The sequence below is a fragment of the Ursus maritimus genome, unplaced genomic scaffold (assembly GCF_017311325.1).
Source record: "Ursus maritimus isolate PB19 unplaced genomic scaffold, ASM1731132v1 scaffold_21, whole genome shotgun sequence".
Classification (NCBI taxonomy): Eukaryota; Metazoa; Chordata; class Mammalia; order Carnivora; family Ursidae; genus Ursus; species Ursus maritimus.
In genome coordinates, this window is record NW_024424564.1 from 39,389,799 (window position 1) to 39,411,451 (window position 21,653).

General features: G+C 36.3%; 2 protein-coding genes across 5 annotated transcripts in view; one reads left to right on the forward strand and one right to left on the reverse strand.

The window, feature by feature from the left end:
* The window catches only part of HCFC2 (host cell factor C2), a 40,064-nt gene extending 27,854 nt beyond the window's left edge, over positions 1-12,210 (forward strand). The window contains exons 13-16 of one of the 2 annotated variants that reach the window (XM_040637393.1): positions 501-638; positions 2,361-2,546; positions 2,961-2,999; positions 3,263-12,210. In XM_040637393.1, coding sequence (XP_040493327.1) covers positions 501-638; positions 2,361-2,546; positions 2,961-2,999; positions 3,263-3,577 — 678 coding nt within the window. In that variant the 3' untranslated portion in view covers positions 3,578-12,210. The remainder of the gene's footprint in view (positions 1-500; positions 639-2,360; positions 2,547-2,960; positions 3,000-3,262) is intronic. The other variant, XM_040637394.1, reaches the window with a different exon arrangement.
* Positions 12,211-17,777: 5,567 nt separating this feature from the next.
* NFYB (nuclear transcription factor Y subunit beta) overlaps positions 17,778-21,653 on the reverse strand; it is a 17,403-nt gene continuing 13,527 nt past the window's right edge. For all 3 annotated transcript variants that reach the window (XM_040637395.1, XM_008705675.2, XM_008705676.2), the window contains exons 6-8: positions 21,161-21,242; positions 20,160-20,239; positions 17,778-19,432 (exon numbers count right to left, since the gene is read on the reverse strand). In XM_040637395.1, coding sequence (XP_040493329.1) covers positions 19,400-19,432; positions 20,160-20,239; positions 21,161-21,242 — 195 coding nt within the window. In that variant the 3' untranslated portion in view covers positions 17,778-19,399. The remainder of the gene's footprint in view (positions 19,433-20,159; positions 20,240-21,160; positions 21,243-21,653) is intronic.

The following is a 21,653-nucleotide window of genomic DNA, read 5'->3' on the forward strand; positions in this document are numbered from 1 at the left end:
TGAACATTTTTTCTCCTTTTAGGTTTGGAGAATCACAGGTATTTCAAGTACAAAGATCACTGAATTTCTGCTAGTTGTTTTTGAATCTAGAAATAAGCCAGCTTGGAATGAATTTTTTTCTTATTTGCTCCTTTTGGAGCAAGGTATAATGTCACACTAAAGGGATTACATTTTCTGAGAGGGTCTCTGAAATGACAGTGTTCTATAAAACAGCTGGCATTTTAACATACCACTGATTGGAAAGCATGCTAACTCCAGCTAGGTGGGTAGTGCAGAGCTACTGACCTGGAGAATGCCCGTCACTCCCTGTGTTTGAGTTGGCGTCCCTGTTTCACTGTCAGTTGACCTAATCTGTTAAGAGTTTATTTACTTATGAGCTTTTAATGTTGTGGTGTTTACCCATATACCTACTTGTAGATCACTGCATGGATTTATTAAATCTTGAGGTTTCTTATATGCCCAGTAAGAATCCTGATAAATTTTTCTTTCTCTGAAATTAGAAAGAGACTCCTTCAAATCCAGCGGCCACAATGAAAGCAGGAGAACGACAGTGGTGTGATGTAGGAATTTTTAAAAATAATACAGCTTTGGTGAGCCAGTTTTATTTGCTGCCAAAAGGAAAGCAAAGCATCTCAAAGGTAGCTATTGATACATTTCCTACACTGTGAGTTGTAAGTTTCATGAATGAGATCTTTTTTTATAATCCTGATTCAAGTCACTTGAATGCAAGAAATTGAGATCTGCTCACAATCTATAACTGAGAATTCTATCTATATGCCTAATTATCTTGTATTCTCTTGTAAGGCACTTTTTATGGAATATATCACAAGCAGGTCACTTAAAAAACCTTATACAATCACTGGGCTGGATTTTAAGTCATAAATAATATGGTCTGGCTAGTACAGATAAGGATTTTTTGAAATATCTCTAATTTTGTTATCTGGTGTGTTTAGAGAATGGAACATTTTTTCTTACTGAGAACTTTTTTTTTTTTTAAGATTTATCTGTTTATTTTAGAGTGCACATGTGTGAGTGTGCAAGTCAGGGGAGGGGCAGAGAGAGAGAGGCAGACTCCCCACTGAGCGAGGAGCCTCTACTCTATCTCAAGACCTTGAGATCGTGACCTAAGCTGAAATCAAGAGTCTGATGCTTAACCAACTGAGCCACCTAGGCGCCCCTTTACTGAGAACTTTTTAAATTCCTGATTTCACTGCTTAAAAAATTTAAAAGCGCCTGTAGGTTATTGAATACAATCTAATTTGCTCTTGATTCTGAAAACCCTTAAGGAAGAACTCATATATATAAATGAGACATTAGCCCTAAGAATTATGAAGTAGATAACAGCTCCAAAGCACATTGAACTGATTTTTTTCTGGAATGGGGAATTTCAGAGAGTGAATTGCCTAGAACTACACGAATGGAGAATTTATCATTTATCGTTACATTTTAGTTTCTCTAATATTACTTACGATATTTTTCTTTTTCATATAGAATTCTTCCAATTCTTGACAAAAATAGAAATCCTGGTTAATAATTTGTTAGTATTATACCTAATGAAATTTCTGGCTGTAGTTTAATTTCATATATAAGGAAATAACAATATCTAAGGGCCTAGTAACGTTACCTTTTTTCCCCAAAAGAAAAACATAGCATAAGCATTTAGAACCAGTAAATTTGGGTTTGAATCATTAGTTCTAGTACGCAACAGTGTGACCTCGGACAAGTCACCTGTTTAACGTCTCTGAGACTCAGTTTCCTCATCTAGAAAATAAAAATGACATCGCTCCTTTATAAATGGTGGTGCAGGAGAGTTAGGGAGAACGTGCAAAAACTGTTTGAAAGTTGTGAATGGAATGAACTTCCTACCCAGAATATGCAATCCAATTATTTAACATGTATTCAGCATCTGCTGAATATTAATTCTTAAAATGCTCTATACTACGTGCTGGTTACTTCTGTCAAGCTTGCTTGCCTGTATCCAAAGGGTGTTGTTCTGGTTAGACTACTTGAAAGTAATTCTTCTGAGATTTCTACTCGAATTAAGTTTACACGGATAGTTGTTACTTTGTTTATAGTGGCCGTCCAATTGTTTCTACCTTCATATTCTTCATGTGCAGAACACACTTCAGTTTGTTTTTATAATCAGTGGTTTTTAACTGGAAAGGGCACTTTTCCTCTGGTTAAGAGTCACCAATTTATGGGCTTAGTTGCTTTTGTATTCGAAGGTTTATTCCATGTGTTAAAAAGGGAAATAAATGTGAACTAGAACCTTAAAACATAATTCATTCTTTAAAAGTTTTCTTGTTGAATGAAAAAGTGATTAATTGCACCTTTTGACTTTTGCATGTATTACATTTTAGATAGGAAGTGCAGACGCACCTGACTACAGTTTACTTAAGAAACAAGATCTTGTTCCAGGCACAGGATACAGATTCAGGGTTGCTGCCATCAATGGTTGTGGAATAGGCCCTTTCAGCAAAATCAGTGAATTTAAAACTTGTATTCCCGGTTTTCCTGGAGCTCCTTCTGCAGTCAGAATTTCAAAGGTGAGATGTCAGGTCAAGGCGTGCTGATTTAATTATTGAACTTTTGTACGTGAAGTGAAACGGTCAGTTTAGAGATTCTCATTAGTATCTGATGGAATGAGAGGTATCTAAAAGGGGTGGATTAATGTACACCTGAAACTGATGTAACGTGTGCGTCAACAGGACTTCAATTTAAAAAAAATTAGGTCTTAATAAATAAAAGGGGTGGATTATGGATTATAAATTTAAAAAATGTTTGCTAATCACTCATAATTTTAAGGACCAAATTTCAAGCAGAATTACAGCATCCGAATTATAGAAATTCAGGGAAATCTGGTGTTCTTTATTAACTTTGTTCTTGTTATATGGAACCAAAAAGTTTGTGCTGGAGAATTTTAATAGAACACATGAAATTGAATTATATTTTATCCTAAGGTCCTGCCCCTCTTTAGAGAAGAAAAGATCTGCTTTCAGGTAAGAAAAATCCCTTTCTTAGGATGGCACAGGCAGACATTTAAGCCTAGTTATGATACTGAAAAGTGGGCACGATTTAAACATTGTAGATCCAGTTAAGGTAGGTTTTAAAAAATCAATGAAGTTCTAGTATCTAATGCAATTACTTTAGCGGAAAGCAATATTTTGTGTTCTAAAGATAGACTCAGCATTATAAGTGATATTAGAGAAAACTTCAGAACCTTTACCTGGTTTTGTCTTCTTTTTTCTCTCCTCTCTTCAAGAATGTTGAGGGTATCCATCTCTCCTGGGAACCTCCAACCTCCCCTTCTGGAAATATTTTGGAATATTCAGCCTACTTGGCTATCCGCACAGCACAAATACAAGATAATCCAAGTCAACTTGTGTTTATGAGGATTTATTGTGGTCTTAAGACATCATGTATAGTAACTGCCGGGCAACTTGCAAATGCACATATCGATTATACATCCAGGCCTGCCATTGTGTTCAGGATATCAGCAAAGAATGAAAAGGGATATGGACCAGCTACACAAGTTCGATGGCTTCAAGGTAACAATAAAAAAGCACCTTTAAATTGAATTTTTTTTAACTGAAGCTATTGTGATGATTATTTATTAGTAACTGGTTTTGAATATTTGTCATTTAAAAGAGTATTCTGACTGTATTTCTAGCACTTATGAGTTTGAGTTTGTAAGTTGTTCTTAAAATGTATTTGCTCAATTTTAGATCCAAATAAAAATAGAAAAGAAGCAAAGACTCTCTGAAAATTAGTATATGGATTCGTCCTTACAGTTATATAACTGCTTTTTTATAAAGGAAAATAGTAAAATTAAGATAAAAGCTAGAAGGCTTTATTACCCCAATATCTTTTCTAAAGGCCATGTAACTCAGTCATCCTAGAGTTATTGAGATGATTCTGGTAACTGGCTGTGTACACTGTGCTGTCTCACGTAGTAGATGTTCTCTCCACTGTCAAGGCCCCGTCTTTGAGTACTCCCTCTAACTTTATTATTCTAGACGAGCAGTGGTCCTTTTAACAGCTATCTTCTACTGCATAATATTTGTGATACTAATTTTAGTAGCCGCTATTTGATTCATTTCTTTGTCTACAGTTAGCACAGAGCTTAAGAAATTACAACAGAAAGAAAGAAAGAGGCGAGTTTAGAAACTCTGACTTTGAATTTTTATTATTTTCCAAGAATCATGGCAAAATGCAAAAAGAATAATGGATTTTCTTGATTCATACCTGATATATTGGAATACGTTTTTGGCCAAAGCACTTAACTTACCTGGTCCTTGGTTTCCTCATTAATAGAAGAGAGAGTTAAAAGAATTTACATTTAAGGTTTCTTTCAGCACTAAAATTCTGTATTTTCATCAGAAGCAAAGTATATCTGTGAACATTTTAACATCTGTCTTAGTGGCTCTAACTTTGCTTTTGCTGAAATTAATAAAACATTCATAATTTAAAATTCAAAATTGAAGTATATATGTCCTCCTTATTGCAGAAAGAAAGAAGCACCTTAACAGAAGTTTTGAAATAGTGTTTTAAACATTTGTAAGATTTTTGTAAATGCTCTAAATGTTTTATTTTTGCATTGTTTTTACCTCAAAATTGTATAAACTTTTTTACAACTGAAATATAAGCATTAGACAGCTCACTCAGGTCCCATTGCAACCTTCAAGATGCAGATAGGCGTGACGGGTCCCTTGCCACAGGCAGCTTGTTTTGAACCTCTTCGGAACGTCACAGTTCCACTGCCTGTTCAGATCTGGACTGGAAATACAGAGCAATAAGTGCAGGGAAGGTAGTTCACGCTACGAGCGGCAGGAACCGCACGGGCCCGGGCCTGTCTTTTTTATACCATGGAACCTTATGCCAGTTTAGGTTGACTGAGTAGCTGTGTTCTCGAGCTTCACATAGAATACTCCCAGCCAAGATGGATTTAATTGTGCAGAATTGATATATATGTATGTTCCAGTTACTAATTTAAAGTGTATAGAATATTTTAATATATAATTTTTGTAAAGAACTGGGATTTTTATACTACAGTATTTGTAATTAATGTGTCTCACTAATTAAGTTTCTCTCAAAGAAAATATGCAAACTGTTAGACACGTAATGAGTGATTTCCAAACTCTAAAGGTAAAATAAATGCATTACTCTGGTGTTGTCAGAATACCTTTTCTGTGGCTGTATGAATCCTTAATCTTTAAATGTGTGTTTTACAAACAATGTTTACAAGGAGCTTCTCTGGTTTGTTATGTCAGCATCTCCCTTGGTGAGAGCTTCATTCTGCATTTGTTAAATTCATATGCTTTGCTTTTAGCATATGCTTGCTTTTTGCACTAGTAGAATTTTAACTTACCTCATTATTATGTTTGTAATCATTTGTATAGCTTCCATAATATGTCTGATATAGGCTAAACAAATACTTAACCAAAGTTAAAATAAATGGTAAGCAATTTTGCACATATTAAATGCTAGGGTTTGTTGTGTATATGTGTGTGTTTAGTTATAAAAAGAGTAAGAATGGAAAGTTATAGTATATGTTTCAAGTCTGATTATTTTAATTATCTGTTTGCTTTAGTAGAAAAAGGTCTCGCTTTTAACTCCTTATTCTCTATATTAATTAACATTTTGCATCTCGAAGTCCTTCTCTTTAATGACAAGGACTAAGTCGACTTTAAGCAAAGAACAGAGTATTTGTTTGAGTGTGCACATTTATACCTATTTAGTATTCGGTTTAGTTTACTTTGCTTACATGCCTCAACTGTGCTGTAAACCTTGTGGTTCTAACATACATCTTATTTTCTAGAGAGAAAGGCAGTCTTTCTATATACCAAGGGATTTGTGAAAATAACAAATGTTTTTACTTGGAGAATTAGCCCAGATTCTGTTATCATTTTTTGGCATTTGTACATTAAGCAGTGGCCCCATTTATGGGTGACTGAAAAATGCCATTGAGAAATCTCTATGGCTTGACATTAGTAGTTAATAACAGATCTTGAGCTGCGTGTTCATGAATAGAATGGACTAGGGTAAATAACAAGAGAAGTGCATTTAGCTTCCTATGATTTGCACATTTTCTGAGTGAAGATCCCTGAGTAGCAATGGGCTAGATCATGCAGATGTCTTTCATAAGAGGATTTATGCTGAGTTAAATGACTTTCTTTACTCCTCCCTGCTGGATAGGCAATTCAGATGTACAAGGCTTTGTGCCACAGTCCTCTTCCTGGGCTCTAAAACTTTGGTTCACATATGTAGTAAAAAGATTGTGATGTTGCATGCTCTTAGAATTATGTTTTCTAAAATATTGTATTGGCTTCATTTTAGTTTAGTAAACTGTTTTGGCAGTTTAACTAGAAATAGGGTATTATAAACTCACTTTTATCCACATTAAAAAAAAACAGAAATAATTTGATTGCATGTATGAGGCCCCTTTGCCCTATAACCCAATTACATAAATACAATCATCTATAAGAAGGTTAAACTGTCGATCCGTTATTTCAAAGACTTGTAGCCTAGCAAAGATTTGTTGCGGTTAGAGATGTGGTCTACTATAACTGAAGATATTTTTATTTTTACAAAATTGCAGCACTTGTAGCATAAAAATCGTTTGTAACATTGGCTTTGAAGAGAGAATTAGTATTTAAAGTTATTGTAGCAATCTGACCATGAATGAAATAGGTTGCAGAATAGTCTTGGTCTTTGACTGCTTAAGACAGTTAAGTTTTCCAAGGCTGGTTTTAGGCAGTTTTATGTATTATGTACCAATGATATATAAAATAAAGCACCTTTTCTATGATAACCAATTACAGGTGTTATTTATTTTGAACTATGAGAGAAAAATTAGTGATGGCGGAGGAAATCTGTAGAAATGTTGACTTTATATCATTCACTTAAAATAATCTAGGCCGTCTCCTAAAGAATAGATTGTGTCCCAAAACTTGTTTATAAGTTAGTGGATTGTGTTCGGCAGTCATGTTCTCATAGAAAGGTAACACCTGTTTCTCTCTAATCCTTCTTGTGGCTGTGCTTGTAAGTGAAAAGGCACATGGCTCCAGGAAACAGATCTAAACTGTTGCCATCTCTTTTTTTGTCCTCTGTTCACTCTTAATCTTTTGTCTTTATGCTTTGCACCCACTTTAATTCACAGCAGCCAGACTTCTGTCCTGCTATTCCATCAAAATGGCTCTAGCAAAGCTCAGGGATAACTTCTCGTTTCCCAAATCTGGTGATTACTCTTGTCCTTCGTAACTCAACCACTCCCTGGACACTTGGACATTTTCTTGGTTTCTGTGATACTCGCTCTCTCTTTCCATACCTCCTCCTGTCTGTAGTCCCCTTTTCCACTTGCACCTGCCTCTATTCATTTTTTCAAGACTCGGGTCATTTTTCAAGATTTCAATGTGGAGCCTTTCTTGACATGCTCCATATCCACGTAGATTTGCTCCCTTCGTCTTGTGCCCCCACTATCCTTTGTCAAATCTTCTGTCATAGCAGACCTAAAAAATGTTGTATCCTTACCTGTTAGCATTGTTTTCTCCCTCTGCTAGAATGGTGGTAGGTCTTTGAGGCAGAGCCTGGGTCTTTATATTTTTTAGATATTGGCCATTTAGCTGGTGCTTAAATATGTTAACACATGGTTAAAGAAGATTGTCACCTTTACCTCTCTCCACAATCTCACCTCCCTCTCTCAAACTGGGGTGAAAATGGGAGGGAGGCTTTAATAGGGAAAGAGAAATTGGCAGATTTAGTAAACCTCTAGAGAAAATGCTAAAGACAAAACTCCAGTTTTGTCTTATCCTGCTCTGCTCTTACTTAGGTTCCTAAGAGAAGTTCTAGGATAAATAAACGGTGTGTCACATATGTACTTGGCTAAAAGGGATTTAATCTAGGTATGTAGAGATCTCGAGCAGAAGTCTTTCATCTAAAAAGATCTTAGTGAGATTGGTGGGTATTGCTGGATTATGATTTTTAACATCGGATGATCCAGAAAATGAGTTAAAAATATTTTCAGGGGCGCCTGGGTGGCACAGCGGTTAAGCATCTGCCTTCGGCTCAGGGCATGATCCCGGCGTTCTGGGATCAAGCCCCACATCAGGCTCTTCCGCTATGAGCCTCCTTCTTCCTCTCCCACTCCCCCTGCTTGTGTTCCCTCTCTCACTGGCTGTCTCTATCTCTGTCGAATAAATAAATAAAATCTTAAAAAAAAAGAAAAAGAAAAATTTCCAAACTATTTCCTTGTAGGAAAGCCATGGGCAGTTGTCTAGCATTAGAAAAAACCACCTGTTTAACACCTAAGCACAGGGACTGCTGGAAGACATGGAACAGCAGCATTAATACATATCAAGTCAGGCCACTGTTGTTACCTCTGAGCTTATAGGACAAAGGATTCTTACCCTACTAGAAAACAACATGACATTGGCACAACTTCCTTCCACATTTCCCAGTTATAGTTGGGAGTCCCTGTACTATTTCTGTAACTCAGGAAGACTTTTTTTTTTTTTTTTAATCATGCCTGGAAAAACATGAACTACCACATTCTGGGGAGAAAAAAATTCTATGAGCTGAGTGAAGAAAGAAAAGGCTATAAAATCCAAGGATACCAGCCTCCTTGTTCAGAATAGATTTCTGTATCTTACTAGTATCTCTTTGCTTCTTTCCTGTTCTCTAAGGAACTAAAATTAAAAAAAAAAAAAGTCCATTCGTGAGATTGTTTATTTCAGTAAGGTCATCTGAAACTGAACGTGAGATTCTTTTGTGTATGTAGTATCTTGGATAAATTGAATTGAGCAAGTGCCTGGTACTTAAAGGTCATCATATTCGCAATCTGACTATCACTCCTGCCAGAGCCTCACATTCAAGTCTTGAGAATACAGGGTTACAAACCCTTTGGCCTTAGACATAGAGAAGCCTAGGAGATCACAGATATGAGAGTATGGAAGCAACAGAAGGATTCACTGTTTCCTGATTTGATTTTGCTGGTTCAACAAAAAGTCTTTGCAGAGTATTTAGGGATGTTAGGGTGTTTACTCCTGAAGATTAAAGTGTAAAAAGTATGTGTTGGTGGCATATCAGATATGAAAGCTGTTGCAGAGAAGGAAATGGCCCCCTTGCTACCCACTCCCCCTTCCTGGTATCCTTCCCACCCAGGGACGAGAAGCTAGAGGACCCATCATTCCTCAGCATGCAACTGAGGAAAGCACCTGAGAATCCGTTGTGTCTGAGCATATACAGGTTAAAAATAAAAGGTAGGAGCTGGTATTTGTTTTCGAACATGGGATAACTCTGTCCACTGATAAATCATGGTCCAGTAAATATCCAGCTCTGACCAAGAGGATTATTCATTCCTTGAATCTGGGACGATAGAGTGGAAGTTCCTTAAGAACTTGAGAAAGGTTCCCTCCTAATTTCTGTTTCTTATTGGAGAGGGAGGAAAAAGCTGCAGGTATAATACTGACCATCCAAAATAACAAAGGTGTAGGTATGCCACTTAGAGCCTCATAGCGTATGAGAGAGTGGGCAGTGTTCTGAAGGTCTGACTTTTCCATCCAGAGCCCCCCGCCCCCACTGCCGCCGCTGGGGTGGGGGTGAGGGGTGCAACTTGGTGGAGTAGCAGGACCCTAAGCTCAGCCAGACCCACGTTTACAAAGTCCTCCTGCCACCAGTTGCAGTGTAGCACCCCCTGGTGTCATGTCCCTTCCAGGTTAAATATGGGTGAGATTTTAGGTCTTGTAGCTAGCTGCCTGGGACTTTTACAATAATAGCTATAGCAATGTCTGGAACTTTCTGGTGAGTTGGCACCCCTGTGTTAGACCCAGTTGGGGAGTCTGGACGTGGAGAATACACCTTCAACTTCCCCATTTCCTGGGAATGGGTTGTGGGGCTTTTACTGCCAGGCCTACTCTACCTCTTGCAACAACTCCCTCACCCAAGATAATAACTTTAGCTTGCTCTGTTTGGGTAAAGGGGCTGGATCAAATGTTTCAAGATCTTTTTCTTTTCTTCTTTTCAAATTTTGAAATTGTATGTCAAATTAATAGCTATTTTCCTGAATCAGGAAAAATTGCACCTTAACTGTGTCTTATTTAATCTGCACAGTGGGACTGGCAGCAATGACCTTGGTGGCAAAGACAGGATTGCAAATTGTTAGGACATTTGTGTGACCAGCCTGACATCTGTTACTGATCAGTGTAGAGAAACAGTAACGACCATGCACTTTCTGTTTTTTTGGATTACTTAGTACATAAATACATTATTAGGAGAATGTGCCAAAGGGAATCTGTACTTTTGAAAGTCAACAGAATTCAGTAAAGAGGCAGGGTCTTCGTCCATTTATTTTGGGATTTGCATCACCTATCTTTGTTCTCTGCTTTAAATGGTTATACCCAGTGAACAAAGTAACCAGTTAACCAGAATCAGGCCGGTGACTCTGATTCAACTTGGCAGAGCAGTCCTGTAATAGTGCCGTCTCGTTGGATTCTGACCTTTGGGAACCTAGTCAACTTCTGTGAGGAATGGCCCATACTCATTTCTCTTTTCCTGTTATCAGATACTTCTTCCCCACCAGTTAAAATAATAAGCTGATTTGCAGTGCACAGCAGTGGCTGAAATATGGGGAGATGTTCCCTCTCTTGGTTGATGAAATTATGTAGTAAATAATCTTATATCTTTTTCTTTTAAAATATTTCTTGCAAAACAAATGAAATGATCAAACATGGATTCAACCTTCAGCTTAAGAACTAGAACATTCTCAGATACCCAGAATCCCCCATTTGTCCTCAACCCACATACCACACAAGGCGAACATTCTGGATTTTTTGTTAATAATTCCCATGTGTTTATTTATGGTTCTACCATCTATGTATGTATCCCTAATAGTATGTTGTTTAGACTTAACCTGTTTTTGAACTTTCATGTAAATGATTTCATGCTGTGTTACATCCTTCCGTGACTTTTCTCTGACCATTGTTTTTGAGATTCCCATCTTTGTTTATGCATGTAACTTATTTCATTTGTTTTCACTGCTGTACGGTATTCCATTGTATGCTAAACCACAGTTTGTTTATATCTGTTCTTCTGTTCATGGAGATTTGGGTTGTTTTCCATTTGGGGCTGTCAAACAATGCTGCTCTGAACATTCTGCCAGTTACAATGTAAGCTCCGTGCGGGCAGGGATTTCCCTGTTTTGTCTGATCTTGTCTGTTTAGACATTCACAATGTCTAGAACAATGCAGGGCACATGGTAGATGCTCAGTAAATATTTGAGGATGAATGAGTTCTTGTACGTGTCTCCGGTGCACGTGTACAAGATTCGCTCCAGGGAAGTTGTTTTCAAAGTGTGGTCCAGGGACCCTTAGGGTCCCTGAGACCCTTCCAGGGGGTCTGTGAGGACAAAATTATTTTCACAAAAATACTAAAACATGATTTGTCCTTTTCACTCTCATTTTTCATGAGTTTAAATATTTTTCAGCTATGATGACGTCTTCACTCTGACTAATCAAGTGTGTACTTGTGTATTACTGTGTTTTGAAAATGTCTGTTTTAATTTCTAATATGGTAAAAATTGATAAATATAATAACCCACATGAACAACGGCTCTTTGAGGTCCTCAGTATTTTTTAAGGATGTAAGGAGGTTCTGAGACCAAAAATTTGAGAACCACTGCCCTAAGAAGCAGGTTTTACTTGGTCCTGCTGGACTGCTTCTCAAAGCATTTGTACCAGTTTATGTTCTCACTGGCAATGGTCGAGGGCCATTGCTCCACATCTTAGCAAACACATGGTCTTGACTCTCTTTTATATTTGTCAGTTGGGTGGTGATTATATGGTGTCGTACTGTGGGTTTAATTTGCATTTCCCTGATTACTAATGAAATTTTTTTTCATATATGAATGTGTTTTCTCTTACGTGAAATACTTATTCATGTCTTTTCCCCATTTTTCTATTAGGTGTGTGTCTTTTTTCCATTGATTCGTATGATTTCTTTATACACTCTGGATACCAATCCTTTGTCAGTTAAACATGTTGTATATATCTTCTCCCAGTTTGTGAATTATCTTTTGTAATTATACTGAATCTGTTGATCAGCCTGGAGAATATTGATATCTTTTCAGCAATAAGTCTTCCTAGCCAAAAACACTGTGTTTCCATTTATTTGGTCTTCTTTTAATATCTCTCAATAAACTTTAATGATTTTTCTCCAGAAAGGCCTTCATGTATTATATTAAATTTCTTCCTAGAAATTTTATGTATTTTTAATGCTGTGGTAAATTTTTTAAAATTACAATTTCTATTTTAACTGGTTGTTATTAATACAGATGATGTTGCTATGTGTTGGTATTAGATCCAGCAACCATGCTAAATTTTTATTCGTTCTAATAATGTATCTAGATGTTCTTTTGAGTTTTTTATATAACCATTATCAGAAAATAGTGGCAGTTTTCTTGCTTTCTGATCCTTCTACCTTTTAAAAAAATTCCTTCTTTCATTTCTGCACTGGCTACGACCTGTAGTACAAAATTGAAAAGAACTGATAGTGACATCCTTGTTTTAGCCCCAGTTTTAAGGGAATACTTTCAACATGTCAGCTCAGTATTTTTGTCATAAATGACCTTTATTAATTAAGAAGATTCTCTTCTATTTCTAGTTTGCTAATAGTTTTATTTTGAATGGATTTTGCACTTTATTGAATGCTTTTTAATGTTATGGTATTAAATTATGGTGGTTGACTTTTTAATATTGAACCGACCTTTGATTCTAGGATAAGCCCAACTTGATCATGATGTGTATTTTATAATACATTGCTGGACTCAGTTTGCCAATATTTTGTTTAGGATTTTTGCTTCTATGTTCATCAGTAAAACTAGCTTTAGACTACTCTACTTCTATGTCCTGTCATTGTCTAGTTTCGGTATACTAGCCTCATGATACGAGTTTTTCGATTGTCTGCAAGAGTCGAAGATTGAAACTAGTCTTTAAAACCATTTGGTCGGACACCTCAGTGGCTCAGTCGGTTAAGCACCTGCCTTCGGCCCAGGTCATGATCCCAGGGGCCTGGGATCGAGTCCCACATCTGGCTTCTTGCTCAGCGGGGAGCCTGCTTTTTCCCTCTGCCTGCCGCTCCCCCTGCTTGTGCTCTCTCTCTCTTTCTCTGAAAAAATAAATAAATAAACTATTTGGTCATTAAGAGATTTTTAACTATTGATTCCATTTCTTTATAGATCACAGGAACATGAAGATTTTATATTATTCTTGGTCAATTTTGTTAAATCTAATAAATTTTTCTAAAGATTTCTCCACTTCATTAAAAATTTTTTGATATGACGTTATCTATATTATCTTTATGTTTTTAGTTTCCACGGCATCTGTAGTTATGGCCCATTTCATCCCTATTAGTTTATTTTGTGCCTTCTCATTTGATTAATCCTTCCAGAGGGTTGACTATTTAACCCAGTTATTTTTAAAGTAGATTTCTAAATGCTAAGGGTAGGTTATGGTTGTCTTAATCTTTACTTCTAATATTTTGCCAGAGAATATGAGCTACAATATTTTAATTTCCCGAAATTTGAGATTAGCTTTCTGATTTATGTGATCAGTTTTCATGTATGTTCCATGTGTACTTGAAGAGTCTGTATGTATTCCCCAGTTGTTGAGAACTTTATACCTGATTTATTTACAGAAGTCTCAAGATCTCATCATGATAACTACATTTCTCAATTTCTCTTTAAGTTGTATTTGCTTTTTCTGTTGGCTTTATTAGATGCATACTAATTAAGAAATTTTGGCTCTTCCTTGGTGAGTTAAAACTTTTAGAATTATGTAGTGACTCTTATCTGTATGAATGCTCATTGCCCTCATCTTCGTTGTTATTGTTACTTACTGTAGCAATCTTTTGGTTAGTCTTAATCTGAATATCTTTGATCTTTCTTTGGCCTTGTATTTTGAGTTTGCGGGAGACTCATGGAAGGATAAGGCCAAAGAAAATACGCCTTTTTAACTAGATAGTTAAGTACATTTATATCTGTAGTGATTACAAATATAAGTTGGATTTATTTCTAGGTCCTCATCGTAAGTGTCTTTTTTTGTCCACTCCCCACTTCTTGCCTTGTCTTTTTTCATTTTCTTATTCTTTTCTCCCCTCCTCCATTTGTTGGTTTCTTATTTTCAATTATTTTTTTCTTATAGGAGTTCTGTTTAGCTTGCAAATCTTGTTCTCTGTGTATTCTTTTGCTCCTTATTCATATTTTCTGTGCTTCTTTCTATTCCTTTACATACCATTAATTTTCCTGTGTTGATACCAGTATTGCGTCTTTCTGGGGGCTTCTACTGTCTGTTGTATAAGCTATGTTTTTGGGGTTTTTTTCCGCTCATGGTGCCATTTTCCTTTAACTTACTTTTGTTGGAAAATAGGTATTATTTGAAGTATGGGCTAAAATTGAGACCCTTCAGGGAATATGTTTGCTCTGCCAGATACCCAGTAACTGCCAACCCGAGAGCACTTTATCAGCTTGAAGGTTCTGTGATTTCAGATCGTAAACCTTGAGGGCTGGCCTGTGATTATGAATTTGCGGGTGGTGGTGATTTATCCTCCTCCACCCAGCACCAAAATTGAGATAGGCAAAGTTCCTTGCTGCCCATTTCTCTGTGGTGGCCCTACCAGACTCCAGCCTAGGTGAGCCTTGGGCTCTGTGTCCCGTCCTCCCTGGGACGCGTGGGTGGCTCAGTTGGTGAAGTGTCTGCCTTTGGCTCACGTCATGATCCCATTGGCCTGGGATCAAGTCCCATATCAGGTTCTTTGCTCAATGGGGGGCCTGCTTCTCCCTCTGCCTGTGGCTCCCCCTGCTTGTGCCCTCTCTCTGACAAATATGTCCATTCCCCGCCAACTACTGATAGTCTCCAGAGTTCAACAGAACCCTTGGGGCAACAACTGGCAGTGGAGCCTGCTTAAGATTCTCTCTCCTCCCTCTGCTCCTCCCCCACCTCTCTCTCCCCCTAAAAATTAAAATTTGTTTTACTTTGCCCTTGATGTGAGTATTCCTACTCACATGGCAGTTTGTAGTCTATAAAGAATTCTAGGATGTTTAGTTCTGCCCTTTGTCCCGCCAGGGAGCCCTCCTATGGTGTGGGCACTGCCACTTGCAAGGTTAGAAATGTACACAAAGAAACCATGTTTTATAAGTTATACTTTTCCTCCAAAGTAAGGAGTGGCTCTGCTGCCATTTCCTTAAATGGCTGTCAGCCCAAATATTATTCCTTTGTGTTCTTTGATTAGTGTTTAGTTTGGTCTGCAGAAGGGATTTGGTCTTGCTTTCTTGCAAACCGAATGTTGGGCATTAGAGATGCACGAATAGGCCTTCTTGGCATAGCTGTCCTTGGCTGTAAGGCACTGTCAGTTATGGTTTGCCTAGCAGTGTGTTTTCCCCAAGTACCTGGTGTTGAAGGTTCTGAAATCTCTTTCATTCAGATGTACTCTGAAACCGAGCCCTGGAAAATAGGTGCAGAATAAAGACTTACTGTTTGCTTTTAGAGGACGCTCAAGGAGGACCCAGATTATACCTGAAGGAGGCAGTGTTTATGCTGCAGTGTCAGAATATTTTAATCCTAGGTATTATTGTGGAAGATGGAGGAATTACCTATCAACTTGTAATTTCCACCCCTAAAACTGATACATGGCCATAGGTCTCTACAGACAAAGCCAGGACATATTTACTGACTTTATTTGGCACGCTCCCTGGCATTAACCTTGGTAAAGGAGAGTTTGCAGTAAGGTGCCTTGTACAGGTATCTATGTACTATGCCGTCCGGAAGGAAACGGTCTCTGGAGTAAGTCAGGGGCAGCTGTAACTGTTACTGGGCAAATTTACATCTCAAAAGGTGATGGCCAGAAGCCAGAGAAAGGCATCCATCCCACTGCCATCTGTGGCCCATGATTTGAAGAGATTCTGCCTTATGGTTTTAAAATCGGGTATAAAAAGAAATGTAGTCTTCAAAGAAATGTCTAAGCGGCTCTGGCAGCCAGCAAATACTGTGTACAAAGCTACGCAGTTTGGGTGGTGCTATTTTCTCTATTTGGTAATTAGTATGAAGGTGTAACAGAAGCTTTATGGGCTTTTCTGATGAAGCTTAAACTAAAACCTGAAGGATGAGTGAGACTTAGCCAGGCACAGGAAGAGAAAGAATGTTCTAGGTAGCAGGAAGTATAAGCGGGTAGAGGCGGCAAAGAACATGGTACAGGAGCCAAGAGACCAGGCTGACTGAGGCTTATCAAGGAAGAGGAAGTGAAACCTGGGGAAGTAAGCAGAGTAACATTTCTAGCTCTAAAAGAAACCATACATTAAACCTGAATATTTTTCAGACAATGTAGTATAGTTCCTTAAGAAATAAAATTAGTTGAGATTGTTCTATTTTTTACTCATGAATACACTATGACTTAATATGAGTTTAAGGTCAATATACATAAATTATTACATAAACATATATAAAGTTGTCTAATTCAGAGAAACCCAAAATATACATTTAGGGTAGCCTAGTTTTTGGTATAGATCTTAACCTGGTATCATTTGATTGATTCAGAAATGTATTTTATCACATAAAGCAACAAATATTGTCTTTGGACTGTTAATAAAATAACTTTCCCTGAAGAGGAAATTTATAGATTTTTAAAATCTTGTGCTACAAGATTTTTATTCTTGGCAAATGTCAGAAACTATTTTTTTTCATTTATCATGCTCAATTGGTACTCCTGCAGAAATCCTTTTAGTTGGCCCTCATAACTATGTTCAATATGTGTTACTAAAGGTAACTGGTATTCCTTTAACCCACTAAGGCAATCCAGAAAACAGGCAATAAGGCATATTTTTGAGGAAAGGAAAATACTGTATAGGTATTACACTATTGGAGGAAAAGAAACACAAACAGCTTAATACATCATCATACCCAAGTATATGACATTAGGAAGGTAGCATTAAAAAAATAATCATTCTCTCTGGGCTAAAGCATCTCTGTTATAAGGCAATGAGGGGAGAGACAGAAGCTACTAAAGTCCTGTTTATGACTTAGTCACTGAAGCCCGTTTCTCTCTCAAATACTCCTAAAAGCAGTATCTACAAAGTTATAAAGAAAACACTTTCAGGTTAATGTAGGAGCTTATCTACTTAAGTTCCAAGGGAAGAAAACATGACATTCACTGAAATGCAACACAGGCCACGTAAGAAGCCGACGCTCCCTCCCACGTGCATAAAAAGAGAGTATGTGCCCGACACATGCAGAAGGCGAGAGCTCTTCCAGAGGAGCAAGGCCATAGAACCCCAAGTTGACCTGGTTTTACCTAGAGTTTCAGTACTACCAACAAATTACTACATTTAGACATTTGCTTTGGTTTATATTGATATAAATCTTAAAGTTGTCTAATTCCTTATCTTGATATTCAAACATAACCCAATCTTTAATTTTAGAGAAAGAATCTGATAAACAAAGACCAAGCGCTTTTATCAGTTACATACTGATATACTGCCTGGATCAAATGGAAACTATTTCAGAAATACACTAACATGGAAATATTGAAAAGCTTAAAATTGTATCTGTTAACCTAGCAATTCTTTTAAAAATTTATTTTAAGAAAACAGTCATGGATGTACACAAAATTCAGTGAAGTGTAGTTTATAACTGTGAAAAGATGCATATAGTCAAAATGTCCAGTAGAGGATTAAATAAATTATGGTTCAGCCATACAACAGAATAATAAATGAATAAAAATAAAAGACTATGTAATGACCTGGGAAAGATGTTTACAATATATTGTTAAGTGAAAAAAGCAGGTTACAAAACAGTATGCAAGTATGAGCCCATTTTTATAAAAATATACATATTTAGCAAAGTAAAAGGACAAATGATATTTACCAAAATATTAACATTGGTTATTTCAACATAGTAGGATGATAGTTGATTTTGCTTAACGCCCCATCCCTTTTCTTGCCTATCTGAATTTTCTGTAATGAAGATTATTTTTTAAATGGGAAGGTAGTGAGGGAGTTACTAACCTCGGATTATCCCAGATGTGCCCCCAAGGTCTCCAGATATTTCTGTTCAGCCTGTATCTACAAAAGCCTTCTGTTTATAAATTTGAGTATCCTTCCAAGATGACATTTAAATTGTCTTTTAGGCAAACTATACAATAGCAATTGTTGATATTAAAAAAAACCCAAAACATTCAGGTTAATTACCACCAAAAAGAACAAATGAGAAAATACAAATCTTCACTTTAAAAAAGGAACATACTACTAAAGTATACAAAGTTACATTATCTAAGTTTAGTTTATTGCAAAGATCAAGACAGCGCACTAGAAGTTGGGGCTTCTGTTTCACACCATTCGTAGCACTCACTCTCTTCTCCACTGCATTCACTCACCCATGCAGAGAAAGGTCTGTATACACACAATGATGTCTGACGTTTCCTGGTTCCCATAGTATAATTAGGAAACTTGACACTTCAATTAAAAAGGTAAAACGAGGACATTTACCATCAGACTATAAAATTCCTCTTCTGGAAGAGGATACTATAGTATTTGAAGATATGCTTTGGAAAAATCATATAAAAATGAAAGGGCACCATTTCAACAGCATTAGGACTACATTAAACTTAAATGAATTCCAACACTCACTATGTAACTCAGAAATAAATCTGGTCTTAACAAACATTCCAATAAACTAAAACTATCTTACCAGGCACAATGAACAGTGTAAACACTGTTAACGGCACCAAGTTTAATAGGGCGGACAGTGTTTGCTTCTGCCTTCGCACTTCAGTTTTCAATAACATTTTTAAAAAATGGTGCTGCTTAAGCTATGAATGTTTTACAAAAAATTAATTTTAATAAATATGGCAAATGCTAAAAATCTAGCTAGGTTACCATGCAAGATATTATATAACCAAGACAAACTCAAATTTATAATAAAGGCAACTTGCATTCAAAATGAACTCTACCCTTAAATTTTATTAAAAGGGCAAACATCATGAATTAACCCAGCTGCTTACTTGAATTACAAAAGTAACATGATTCAATATGAAAATAAGAAACTGTCTACAAATCTCTGACAGTAATAAATTGCAATATACAATGCATACAGGAGTCATACAGAGCAACAAACTCTCGTACAAAACAAAAATATTTTAATACCTTTAAAATCCAAATTTTTCTTTAAAATCATTCATGAAAAAGATTCTCAAGTCAGAATTAACACCTCAATTAGTCAAGCATCAGGAAGCTACATTACAGCTATTTAATATACAAAGAGACATCTTTTCCCCAGTCACTTCCTTCTAATGTCTCTGTTTCCAGAATCGTACAGACTCTTTTGCTTCTCTCTACTCCCCATGCCACCATTTCTTCAGATCATGAAAACTGAATTTGTTGCACACCAGAAATCTAAGGTCAGAAAATTTAAATTGAGAATTAAAGAAAAAAAATATTTTAAAAATAACATATATATTGTAAAAAAACAAAACCAAACCATGTATATTATAAACATTCAAAGAGTAAAAACAACAGACAATGAGAAATAACTCTACTTCCCACTCCCAGATCGCCATTCTGTCCACCCAAGGGAGCCACTTCAATAATTTCTTATGCATCTTTCTAGAAATCTATGCAAATACAAATATGTGTATACATATTTTTAATCAGTAAGAGAATACACAATTATATATTTTGAGAAAGCAATTTTTAACATCCTCCTTTATCAGGTCCTTAATAATAATACAGTTAATCCTGAACAACACAGGGGTTAGGGGTGCCAGACTCTGCACAGTTGGAAATCCTCATATAACTTTTGACCCCTCCAAAAACTTAATAGCCTATGGTTGACCAGAAGCCTTACCAATAACATAAAAAGTCAATTAACACATATTTTGTATGTTATATGTATTATATACTGTATTTGTACAACACTAGCTAAAGTAAATATTATTAAGAAAACCATAAGAGAAAAACCATACCTACAGTACTGTATTAAAAATCTGCATATTAAGTGGACCAGTGCAATTCAAACCCGTGTTGTTCAAGCGTCAGCTGTAATGTGTTGAAATTAACTAAAAATCAATGGATACAATCAATTTTTAAGATAATTTAAACTACAAAGAAGGTTGCATTTTACCTGTTGATACGACGTCGTATAAACCATAACATTTTGTTGCTGACCATCTGCAGTTATTAAGCCAGCTGGTAACTGGTTCGCTGGAAGACAAAAAAAAAGGTAAAAGCAGGAAAAGAATCGCATCTACTCTCTGGGTCTGAACCTTAAAGTCGTGCTGTTAATGTCTCATTACGATTCTGCCACTAATCAATGTAATCTTGGACAAAATCATAAACCCTCAAATTTAGCATTAAAAAAAAAAAGCTCTGTAAAAAGCACATTTTTTCTATTGCAAGTTTCCAATTTTCTGAATCTTCATTTCTCTGAAATGTACCTGAGCTGACTGCGCATGTGTAGAAATCTGCAGAGACCAGACGGGGTTTCTAATTCAGAAGCAGACCTATACCGTGGGGCTTAGCTGGGATCACACTTAACGTTAACTAAGCAGCATGTATTTTATGTATGAGAAACACAAAATATATGCGTGTAAATTTTATATGAGAAATAGAATCACCACAGACCTTTATTTCACCAATTTGACAATATTCTTTTTTTTTTTTTTTTAAGATTTTTTATTTTTAAGTAATCTCTACACCCTATGTGGGGCTTAAACCCACAACCCCGAGATCAAGAGTTGCACGCTCCTCCAACGGAGCCAGCCAGGCACCCGTATTGAATTTTTTTTAAAAACCCTTCAGTTCAAATTTATTTAAATCACAAGATTTTATATTACAAGCTACAATTCTCAATATTCCTATCTCATGTGAATCTTAAACCAAAAACTAGGGGCTATGGAAATCAGAACTATGGGTGAAAGATTATAATGTCTGCAAAATATAAATTTCTACACTTATCCCTCACTGACTTCAAATAAGTAAGAACTATTCAAACTAGTGCTATGTCAAAATACGCAGGGCTGATATTCCAAAAGTACCACTACACTTAGTATTAATAACTACTAACAAACTACATGACCTATAAGAACAAATTTAGTTGCATAAATGTATCATAACGCTGCTTACTAAATGCTTCCTCCGTAAGTTCTTCACTTAGTCCATCTGTAGCTGTGACTGTTCCACCAATGCCTTTTTCTCCTTTCATAGCCTGGGGAAGGAAAAATCAAAAAAGCAATCACTGGTATTCAAAAGAAACTGTTTTCTAGATGAGAATGCTTATTTCCTAAAATTAGGAGCTCTATTATTACAAACACTGCACAGAGTATTTATTTACACTTCTGGTTAATTACATATGACGAGACCCTTCAAAATGCTAACGTTTTATATAAGCAGTAATCATCACAAGACAGTGTTAGTAATGACCTAGAAAATCTAAAATATTTATGGATAAAAATAAAATTATTCTAATTCCACACTACATCAAAAGGAAAATAGAAGTCTACTTACAGATGAAGTAGTCTGCAAAATACTATAAATATTCAGCTCATAAGTCTATAAATGATCCAAATTATCATTTAACTGTATATATATATATATATATATATATATATATATATAT